This window comes from Apteryx rowi, unplaced genomic scaffold (genome assembly GCF_003343035.1).
Source record: "Apteryx rowi isolate R43461 unplaced genomic scaffold, aptRow1 scaffold_406, whole genome shotgun sequence".
NCBI classification, from domain to species: domain Eukaryota; kingdom Metazoa; phylum Chordata; class Aves; order Apterygiformes; family Apterygidae; genus Apteryx; species Apteryx rowi.
In genome coordinates this window covers 104,063-116,293 of record NW_020450588.1, presented here as the reverse complement: position 1 = coordinate 116,293, position 12,231 = coordinate 104,063, and the positions used below count along the sequence as shown (strand labels likewise).

The window sequence follows — 12,231 nt, the reverse complement described above, 5'->3', positions numbered from 1 at the left end:
GCCATTTTTACATTCCTTTTCTACCATTGCTGTTTGGGAGCAGAAGGTCACTAAAGCAAGCTCAGCGGAGAGATAGTCCTGTGGGTACGAGTACTGAAAATGGATAGAAAGTCACCATAAGGAAAAAATAAATGACATCAGCCACTTGAAGCACTGCTGCTTCCCTGCCAATAAAGGAAAGCCTTCCTGGGAAGCAATTGCTCCAGCAGCATATGGTTGGCAGTGGGCATTCAGCCTGCATCAATCATTGACAAGAGGTTTAAAAAAATATGAATCTTCGGAGATTGTAAGAGTGCTGCTTTCTCTAACAAGCAGAAAGGAGGTAGAAATTAGAGGAGAGCAGTAGGGAAAAAGATGTATTTATGACATGCCCCCACCAAGAACCTGCATCAACAAGAATATAAACATATGACCACGGATCCCTTTGGTTTAATACAGCCCAAATTCTTAAAAGGAAGATCTTATTATATACACTTTTAGTTGAGTGCTTAAAAAAGCAAACAGAACAAAACTACTTTCACATAAGGTGCCCAAAGAAGCCTGAAAAATATTTTAGGGAACCTGTGTGAACAGTACAGACATTGAAATAAGGTGGTTATCTAAACCCTAAGCCCGAGCCCCTGCACAGAATGCTTCCACAGCTTCAGTCTTTCCTAGCATCCATAAAAGAAGCTTTTTACCTCATTCTACAAAACAGGTTTGCTGAAGGTGCTTAGGGCTCATATTTCCTTTTCTTTGACACTTTTAACGGAACTTGGGACTTCTCATACTTAAGAAGAAAGAAAAGGAACTTTTATTTAGATCATTTGATGGTCTAAAGGTATATTCCCGTGTCAGTTATAAGATGAAGAAAAGCATTTCTGAATTGTGAGTTATTTTTGATTCTACCAAGGGCAAATTAGAGGAAGCATCAGAAAACAATAAATAGTTCAGTATGGGGTAAAAAAGACAGAGTAGAGCTCTGTCTTCTTTTTTTATTTTCAACGCYGAGTTAAAAAACAGAAGAGAGACACGTGGAAAATTCATTAAAACAGAATGCTAGAAAGACTGCCCGATTCATGGTAATGAGAGACTACTAAAATAGGGTAAAAAAGGCTGGCCACTTGCTGCTGACTTGATAAAGCATTAGAGAGAAAGAAATAACATTGGTGCTTCATCCAAAAGAAATCTTCTTTCTTACTAATCTGAAGGCAACTGAAGCTTGACTCCCTCCTCTTCAGTTTACAAAACCTCATTTTCCTAGAGAGAAAGAAAAAAATAGCAAAGTTAAGGTATAGCTACACCTACTACTTCTTGTAATAAAAAAAATTGGGAAGAAAGGGGAAGATATGCTTACCTTGATTAGTAAATCTTTTGTCTCCTTTTGCTGATGAGTAGAGTATCTTTGCAAGGATTTGTACACTTTAGGATGATAACAAGCAAGTGAGGAAAAGAGAAGGTAGGCCCTTGACAAACAAGCTTTAAATAAAATTATTCCAGAATGTAGACAATATTTCTATATAAACCATGCATACGAGGAGTACCAATCCATGTGCCTCCCACATCTTTACCAGCATTTGCACTAATACACATTTGTATGACCGTCAGATTTATTCTATACATCTTGTTTCCAACGTTCTGTACCTCGACATCCTGAACACTGGATAAAGAAGTTGATTAAATCCAGAAGTGCTATGTCCCTGTCTTGTTTATATGATTCAATCCAGTCGTCCACCACAGACTGTCAAGAAAAAAAGAATACTTATCAGATACTCTTAAAAAGTGTTTTATTAAAGGCAAATGACTTATTCTTTTCAGAATATAATTTTATAACTGAAAATTTATTTTGCACAATTATATGCGAGTACAAATTCAGAAATCTATACACCTTCTCTCAGGGTGGAGACAGAACAAATATTGTTAGAGAACAGAATTATATGCATTGTATTTTGCTATTATAATGGTATAAACCAAGGTTCAAAGGCAAATTATTGTAATCGCTCAAAACTCTAATTGCCGTATTTATTCAGTTTCACAATTGTGTTGAAAAAAAACAGTGCGATTCATTACAGAATTACCAACATATATTCCCAGAAAACTGACAGGTAGCAACACTCTTTGGGATGAGAGCTGAATTTCCATTGCAGAGTGAACATCTCAATACTTATACAGGTCCAAATAGTACGTCAATCATTCAGAAACACCGTACATAGCTCAAGAAGACAGACTGCCACAAGGAGTATTTTGTAAATAATACAGAGTTGGGCCATTCTTACAGTGGCCACGAGTCAATAAGCCACCTGAATCATAGTATACGAAGGTGAGCCACAGGGTGGGGAGGTCCTTTTTCAGCCTGCTTTGTGCTTGCTAAGGAAGACAAGTGTGGCTTCTCTTCACATCACTAAAACACCGTATTATTTAAACTCTCCATTCAGACTTCCTCACATATATAAACATAGAAGGTAATCAACTATATATATATATATATATATTCAGTGAAGCCAAATACTATGTTTTATTTATTTTATGAGGAGGAAAAAAAAAATGTCTTTACTGTTCCAGACACGTGGCAGCATTCATTAACAGAAGCTTGATTAAGCTTTTCGAGCATACCTTGCAAATAGATTATCTTATTTTGGAGAGTTCACATTTACTATGGATTTTGGTAAAATTAATTTTAAAGAATCCTAAGCCACCCTCAACCACCTTCTCAACCTTGCTGAACAAGAACGAGTAGGAAGGAGCGAATCCAAACAACTCCATCTCGTAGAGTAATTTTGCTTCTTTCTAAACTGCGGGGTGTAAGGACAGCATCCCAAAAAATTCACCTGCAACTTCCAGTTTATCCCGGGGCAAATTCCTCTGACTGCCAGCGCAACCATAGCAAGTGTATGGGAAAAGGGAGGAAGCAAGAAGACAACTGTGTGTGTACTAGGGACCCCAGCCTCAGTGGAACAAGCCGAGGAGCCCGGGGCTGAATCCCCCTGGGCATCAGCATGCTCTTTCAAGACAGGATGAGACTCTCAGTACCACCATGGTATTCAACAGCCYGCATGAATCTCTACGCATTTAAATCACTACGACACTAAGCTTTTGGAGGTTTTGTCTATGCACAAACATGCATGCGACAGTATGAGAAGTCTTACAACAAAGTCCATCTGTCAGGATAAATTATAAAGGAAGTCTTGGCCTCAAATTACTCTTCACACGTGTTGAGAAACCATGAAGCAGCAGCAGCACAAAACCAGTTGTCTAGGATGCTTCTCTGTTATTTCATCACAAGTTCAGACCTTTTCCTATAGATCCTTCTCAGCAGAATTCTCTGCAGTGCATAAAACCAAATAAGGCCAAATGTAAAAAATATTTACTATACCAAATACTGACAAAGCTTAATGACCAGACTGTTAGTATACTACCACCTTAAAGTATTTGTTTGAACACCTATAGGATTGTAGATACCAGAGCAACATACCACTGCCAGTGGCTAATTGACCACTGAAGAAAGCAGCGGTGGCCCTGGGTCAGCCTGGAGGCTCACCTGGCCCCGCAGGGCTCCTTCAGGCAAGGAAGGGCATGAGAAGAGGGCAGCAGGTACTGATGCTTCCCAATTACTCTCCCAGACCCGGCATTTGCAGCTCAGGGACTTTCTGGGTATGTGGTTAGGGTTCAACAGACCATACTGTCTTTCTCTTTCATGAATTTGCCTGCCTCAACCCAGAAAATGTTACAATCTACCCCACCTTGCAGCAGTGTGTCTCACAGGTTAATTACGCACTGCAAAAAAAGACTAACTGTTATGCTTCAAACTTGCCAAGTGCTAGTTGTATTTGATGCCAACTAATTCTTATGGTAGAGGAGAAAATGAACCTCAATCCCTATTTACCTTCTCCATGTGTCCATCACATTCTCCACTGGTTGCCTCTTTGCAGGCTGCAGGACACTACTCTGTATCTCTGTGGCTTGCACAGAAATGCTTCCCTATCTTTACCTTTGCTCATTCTCGTCACGTCTCTTAACRTTTTCTGAAGTCTACTACATTCTTTTTTGAGCCTGGAAAACCTCAGATGTTTTTCTCTGAGTGCTAATAGCTAGTTCACAGTCTATCCCTGTGCACTGTCCGCAGTCAAGTTTCACGTACAACATTCCCTGCAGAAGCCAGGCTGCCCTACAAGATTCTTGTCCCCAAGTCTTGTGCCTGTTCCCTCGTTACAGTATACTGCTTCTTCAGCTGCACCAGTGCAACTGTTCCTTCATATGCCAATGAACCCATCTGCGTTACAAAAATAAAAAGGATGGAGGAGATTTGGAGGAGATTTGGAGGAAGATCTTTTTTTTAAAAAAGAACAATTATTTGATTTTTGGAATACTGCCCCAAAACTGTAGCATCAACAGGAGCAAAGACATGGAAACCTGAAGCACAGCAGCAGGAATCTCTCAAACCAGTTTTGCCATACGAAAAGATTAGATCCCGCCAATGTCCACAATTAGATTTTTTTATTATTACTTTCCCCCTTTAAGCACTCATTTTTGGAATCATCCTAAAATAACTGAAGGGGCAATGCTTTACAGCTCGAGGGCAGGAGGGAGGGGACATTATCTGGCAAAGAAAGTTTCCAGCTTTTTTGCTGACTTCTCCAAGTAAGAATCTTCCTAGATGGACAAAGCAGCATGAATACTGACCAACTCAGCTGATCTACCTTCTGATTTTTTTTTTTTGGTCTCCTTTTATAAAAAGAAGCTGTGAAGGACATGCTAGGTCCTTGGGCAATAAGGGTCCACTTCAGCCTATCTAGTATAGCACTTGTTTTTTCAATCCAGAACCATATGATACAATTCACAGAAAAATGAAGACAAGCACCTGATCACAAGACCTGAGGAAATGTGGTTTCTTTAACAGCAGGAGCAGATCAAGAAACCAGCAGAATCAGAGGGAAGATGCTGAACGAGGACAGCAGATGAAGACTACCTCCTACATCATCTGGGGCTAGCACAGGATTTACAGGAAGTTAAAACTAAAACTTCGAATGCTCCAGAAAAATTTTTGGATAGGATCCCTCTCACCTAACTTTAGATGTATAGCCCAACTCATCACTCATGCCCGTCGCTGCCTGTATACTCAATATAGTCAATATATTCAGTGGAGCTGACAGTGTAATTCATCTGACCAGAACAGGCATCCGCTGTAAGATGAGATGACTACTACTTAAAAACTCTAGTAATTACACTAACTAGATCTCCACTGACCATCTGGGGAGCCCGAGGTGACAAGCTCACACACAGACACCCTAACCTGCATGCGTCTGTCCCTAATCACACAAATTGTATCTACCAATCCCTACAAATGAGAGAGGTATTTTCAAAGTATGAAAATCAAACTAACACGCACAGCTCAGCATGTAACCGCTCCACACCGTCGAGCCCCTCATGCGCGTTTGGCATGCTTGTTGGTAAATCTTCTAGAGAGATTACAGTTTTTAGGCAACAGGAGATAATGAAGCCAGACTACATATGCTACAACAGTTGGAACTTAATCAAACTGTTGACTTTTGATGTAACAGAAAAGAGCTATAAAAACTGAAAACATTAGGGTGAAGGAAAAAAAAAGATACACATTAGACCTAAAATAGAGACAAATATCAACTGAACCAAGAAAAAGTAGCAGTAGTCCAAAAAAACAGAAAAGGGACAAATTTGAGGGGAAAAAAAAAAAATCACACAACAGGCAATAGCRTAGCAAATGGTGCAACAAGCAATCACTGCCAGAAAAGGAATTATTTCGCAAAAACATGCATGAAGAGAAAGACTCCTATAAAAGACAAGGATTTCTAACCAATGATACACAGTCTATTAGAGCAGCCCTGCAAGGCTCTCCAGGATGATTCTGTGTTGTTTGCAGCTTCCTTCCCCTCACCCTCTTTTCAAGAGCTTCTCAAACATAAGCAGAGAGCAAGCAACAAATTACATTAATAATCCTCACGGCAACAACCGACATTTGGTCCCCAGCTTGCGCGGACGCATCCTGCCCTACCTGGCTCCTTCCCTCTCCGATGTCCAAAACGCAGTACTGATATCATGGTGAAGGCGCATTTGGGCAACAGGAGGAGGGAAGGACCGGAGAGCTCTTTGGAAATGCGGTAGATGCCAGCGGGCTGCATCCATCAGAGCTACTCATCCAGTCGAGAAACTTGTTGTCTACTTCCAAAAAAGAAACCTATGAAAGATGGCAACCAGGACTAGATGGCATGAATCACTGCTGTGGTGCTCATCTGCTGCCAGATGTTTTCACCTTCAGATGCAGTAGAGAGCATAGATTTAGCATATGGAAATATGCACTTACATGCTGTGCATGACAGGCGATAAATTCAGCATTCCTGGGAAGCGTTCCTCCTCTGCCCCATGAGGTCGACTGTGCACGCGCTGTATTTTGCCCAGGTGCAGGAAGTCCATGCTTTGGGGAGTCACCAAATTCAATGCACATGCACAGTGAAAGGGCTCCCCTGACACTGAGGTTATGAAGTACAACAAAAGAGAAACTGCAAGAAAAACTCTTTAACTTGTCATCTTCCTTACCAAACTAGAGTGAGGCAAGGGGTATTGTAACTAAACTTTAAGCAAATCAAAAATTATTTAGCTCAGTTATAGTGATAAAATCTGACGATTACGCCAATTAACTCCCACATGATCCCCTTTCACTTAGCACTCTCAGAAAAAAAAAAATATATAGATATGTATGTGTGTGTATATGTATATATATGTATATCTATACACACACACATTTATGTGCGCCGTATCTCTGGTTCAGCATGTCAAGTCCATAGAAGTTCATGCTACTGAAATGCAACTTGAGGATCTTAAAAAAAWAATAATAATAATTAAAAAAAATCTGTAAGTGCTTGTGATTCTACTTTTATGAGAACTGAGTGAAAAATCAGCATCTTCTGCAAACGGCAGACAATGTATAGCACAAATATGTAATCAGTACAAGGATCTTCAAAAACTTATAGCAGCTTCCAAGAGAATCTCACAAAGTAGCTCTACGGTGACCCTGCTTTAAGAACCACCGTGCAGGATAGTTTGAAGGCAGAATCTAATATGCCAAATAGGCCACCTATAGAAATAAGAGCCTTAAAGGAAGTTAAGCAAGTAACAGAGTGGATCCATGGTCTGAGCAAACAACTTGAAATCAATCACGTAGACTCTGCAGATATATTGACCTTTGCATCTCCAAGTCTGCTAAAAAATAAATAGGAACATTTTATAGCATTGAAGAGAAATAACAGCTTGGGTTGCCAGTAAAAGCAAAAGTCTGATTCAATGAAYGAAATAATGAAACTAGTTATCTTATTACCTCCTGGAGGCTTTTCAGCTATGAATCCACTTCATATTTCTTCGGTGCAAGAACATTACTACACTTAGGAGCATTAAGTGCTGGAGGAACCAGAGGGACTAACTGCAGATGATACCTCACCAACTCGTGTAAATTAGCACAGCCCCACTAGATGTTAATGAAAGTTGATTTCAATAAGCCTATTTCACAATTTAAATTAAGTAATAATTTGGCAGTAGTGATGCTAACACAAAGTGCAATCAAACGACACCACATTCTAAGTGTTTGTTCAAGTATAAGATCTGAGTCAATTGTAAACCAAGGCAAATCAAGGACAAATAACATTTAAGTAATTTGCCATTTCATACAGCTGATCATGGACATGCTTCATTTACAGTGAATATGACAGAATAAAAAATGACTCTAGGATGTGTTTAAATTAAAAGTGGGAAAAAGAAAAATACAAAAAAAAGGTAGTACAGCTTATACTGATGTCTGCTGCCAAAAAGCAAAATTACTCAAATGAAATTTGAAACTTATTGAAACAAAAAAAGGCACAGTGAAATTAAAAGCTTCAATTATCTGTATAAAAGAGCAGCCTGAAGAGAAGATGAAAGCTAGAAAGCATGCTTTAACAGACTGTGACAAGGACTTAGGAGCACAGTGAAAATAAAAGCATAGGGAAAGAAATGAAAGTAGCAAGAGATGTGCAATACTCTAAGTTTTCCAAGTGAATCCATGCAGTTTTTGAAAAAAATGACTAGAAGTCTTTTAAGGTCAAATTTTGTGAAGAACGAAGTAATTTTACAGACAGTTCCTGGGGAGAAGGTAGTTCCTAACACGTAGGAGGATGCACAACTGAAGATTGCACTTCACGATGACTGTTTGGCTGCGTTCCAAATTGCAGACAAGAAATATAATATACACCCAGTGAAAAAACTAATATAAAGTTAATGAAAAAGAACTGTAGATTGAAAAGCTGCAATTTATCCTTTTTACTGCAAAGACGGTCATTTTAGATTTTGAAATAGTTCACCCTTTGCTAACACCTAGCCAGCATTTTCCGAAACACCAAAGTGATTCTGTTTTTATCTTACTTTAATGAAACAGTACCTGTTTCTTGTGTTTTTTCTCACAAGCAAAAATGGGAAAGTCTGCTTTGCACAGTTTCTACCTATATAACTTTTTTTTCTTTCCTGAAGCGGAGAGAGGGAAGGAATAAAATCCTAAAAACATTTATTCCCAATAAAGCTATAGGATCTATACACTCTGTGTAGGGATATCTGTGTCTGGCATTGCATGTAAATACGTAGTTATATGCAGTGGAATGGGCAGTAAATATCATTATGTGGGGAAATCAGTGTAACACATTGTATGGAACCATTTGGGAGGAGAAAAATACTGGAAGCTAAAGATGTTTAGTTCTCAACTGTTACCAGAGTATCAGAATGGCATCATTTAAAAGGCATTACTCTTACCTGCAAAAAGGTACTCGAAAAATTATTCTTGCAAATGGATTAAAATGACAGGAACTACTGGGGACAAACCCTCTTGCCACGGCAGAGCTGCGCTACCCTCACCTGAGCCCTCAAAAACGACTGGCAGATCGTACACCAGCCTCATGCCAAGCACGTTTYCTACAAGGACACAGAAGGTGCACAGGTGCCGATTTCTCACAATTTACATATTACACAATTTCCGAGGGGCTGTGTCTCTTAAATCTTGGCCCATCATGTGCATAAAAAGGTTTGGAGCTATTAAAACTACTTATACACATTGTGCATGAGACTGGAAAGTCTTCAGAGTAGTATCGAAACAGAATCAAGTTATCGCAGTAGGAGAGACCCACCACCACTTCATTCCAAGGCAGATCCAAGTTCTTTTGCGAGCACAATCTGCAAAGAGTTCACAGATCACCCCAGATACTTCAAAAAACAATGACGTTCTGGAGGGCAAAAGACTTGTCTGGCTTTAACTATATGGTGTGTGTTCACATGTAACATCTTCGCATAATGCACTGCTGCCATACGAGTCCACCTGGACAGGGAAAAATCACCCTGCAGCCTATGAGGATCCTACCAGCCTGCATCCCAAGGAAAAAGCGGTGGTGTGTGATGACTGTGGAATAATTAATTTGCTATTAAAGGATACCTCTTTGATTAATTGATGTTTTGTCTGGTAGCTAAATTGTTACTAGTATTACAAGCATGAAAGCACGCACCATATTTGTTTTTTTTAAAGCTAGCAGCATATAACCAAAAGCAAAGCAGGATGAGACTGCAGAATTAATTCAAATGACAAAAACAGCTGCAGTTATTTTCTACTGTAAACTTTAGAGAACGCCTACTTGAACTCGCGAGGAGTTTCTGAGCCAGTTTACTTTGGTGAAACCCCAAATCATTACCCATCTTTCAGAGCGGGGAACGCTGCACTGTTAAAATACAACAAAGGACAATTAAACTAAAACACGCCTGTAACACAAAAAATAGGGATAATACTTGGCAGCATATGTTTGTGCATGGTTAGTCTTTGACAAAGACCTTTACTCCGAGAAATTGGGGAGGCAGATGCAGAGACACCAGCAAGAGAAGAGAACTCCACTGGGGAGAACAGAGAAATTGAGGGCCGAGAGCTCCGTTAGGGCTACTGAAAACCCAGAAACCACATTCACCCCGCGGCTCCCCGACCTGCAAACAGTCGGGGCAGGGAGAGTTCCCAAAACACATCTCACCTTCGTATGCTCTTTCTTACCCACCCCTCTCAGAGACAGCATACCGGACCTTCGGCATGATCCAGTTAGAGCTGCTCTTAGCTTTTTAAGCTCAAGGAGCACGGCATACATGTAAAATACACTCCTAAATAAGGCAGATATGGCCATGGTTATACAGTCATTTAATCAAGAATAAGTATGAGCTGCTGCCAGAGGTGAACTGAATCAGGGAGCTGATCCAGCTGAAAAAAAATCTGTCAAAGTGTCAGGTTTTAATTAAATCTGCTTCTTGGTGTGACTACAAAACACACAAGAAAAGTGTCAAAAACACCAGCTGTAGCTGTGGGAGAAGCTGGGACCAATCTTTTCAACAGCAGCCTCAGTTTATGCCAGATTAAAGCAGGCATATAACAATTTTTCTTAATTAGAACCACTGAAAGGACAAAGGAACGGAGGGATTATCTATATTGAACAATAATTATCTGATTAAAATAACTTTGTGATAAAATTCCAGGGGGTTGAAAGAAGCAAGTGAAGCAGAGACTAATCCAAGCTGAATGTGGTATAAACCAAAGTGAAAGTTGTGAGATCCCTGGGGCTCGCCCTACTGCTATCGGCTTCGTTCCCCAGCAGAAGTCGTCCCCGAAGAGCAGCCTTGCTCTCGGGGAGGGCACCAGAGGCCTTCTCCATGGCCAGGCCCACCTCCTGGCTGCAACGGCCAAGCRTGGACAGGTAGCTGCCACCACCAGTGCAGGGAGCAGCTTCTGCCATGAGACCTGAGCGGGGAGGATGAGATCCACAACTTGGATTCAGCCTCTTCGGTTGCTACAGTTGATCTACCCTAACTTCTAATCAGCTCAAAGTGATTACTACTATTACTATTATATGAAAGTGGGTGTTGTAGAAGCAGCTGTGGGCTTAACATAGAAATGAGTGCAATTCTGTGGCCTGAGTTATGCAGGCAGGTAGTACACAAGACCATAATGGTCTATTTCTGCTCTAAATGCTATGAAAATCCAAAAAAATGTTTAAACAATATAGGATATGCGATATTCAGAGGATGTGTAAAGCCATATCAGCAATACCTTTTTGCAAGATCAGACTATCTTGCACTTTTTGCACAGGTCATCAAACCTCAGTGATTAAAAAAAAAGAAAAAAGATACTGGAGGTACAGGGAACTTCAGTCAAAAAATGCTTTCAAACAGATACACATGTTGATGACTAGGCATCTAAATCTGATACATTATGATAAAAGCAACTGGCAATCATTTGGTAAGATGCTAGAGAGACTAGAGAACATAAAAAGCATTGCAGAAAGCGGCCAGACTGTTTCATTCACCTCCTTTGTATTATTTCCAGCAGATGAAACATGTAATTACAAGGGATGAATACCCTTTATTTTGGTATGCACTAATTTTGAACTGCACCATTTGCAACAAAGACAGGTGGACAAACATTAAAAATCTTAAAAATCATTATTAACATTTCAGAAATATTTTTAAATTAATATTACTGACAGGTTTTTAAATCCTTTCAGATAGACAACTGAAAATAAAAAAAAAAGAGGTCTCATGATGTTCCTGCTCTGATACGCTAACTTTCTAGCCGGTGTAGCATTGTGAGAGTCATAGATTGCCAAGCTGAGTCCAGGAGGTGCAAAGAGGAAACAATCTGGGAGGAACTAAAATATAAGAAACAAAGAAAATTCCCTTTCATGACAGGAGAAGCAGTGCTACAAACACAGCTTTACTCAAATGGACAGGGGACCTCAAAACACTCAGATCCCTGCACGTCGAGGTGGGCAGACAAGAAAGGGGAGGAATCACGTATATTCTTGATTTCTGGAGAGACAGAGAAGATCTGGTAGCACAACGAAAAATTCCCTTTCAACATACCAGAAAGCTCTCTATGGATACATATCCTAAAACGCTTTTTAGCATACAGTGGAGCCATATTTACTCTGAGCCACATCTACTCAACACCAATATCTTCTATTAGCTGAGCATAAGCGGAGAGGTCAGCTGGTTCAAAACTCAGCAGCTAATCTGTAGCGAACTGCTAACAAATCAATTAAGGATAACTGGCAATGCACTTAACATTATAGAGTAATCTAGGCATCGATCCATTCATCTTTCGATATCAAATACCTTTCTTGACTACTGATTATTCTCCCTGATATTCTGGAGGAGGCACAAACCTCGGCTGCACACAAC

General features: G+C 40.0%; 1 protein-coding gene across 6 annotated transcripts in view; it reads right to left on the bottom strand.

The window, feature by feature from the left end:
* The window catches only part of STAG1 (stromal antigen 1), a 154,353-nt gene that overhangs the window by 121,258 nt on the left and 20,864 nt on the right, over positions 1-12,231 (bottom strand). For all 6 annotated transcript variants that reach the window (XM_026075538.1, XM_026075542.1, XM_026075541.1 and 3 more), the window contains one exon: positions 1,624-1,720. In XM_026075538.1, the coding sequence (XP_025931323.1) occupies positions 1,624-1,720 (97 nt within the window). The remainder of the gene's footprint in view (positions 1-1,623; positions 1,721-12,231) is intronic.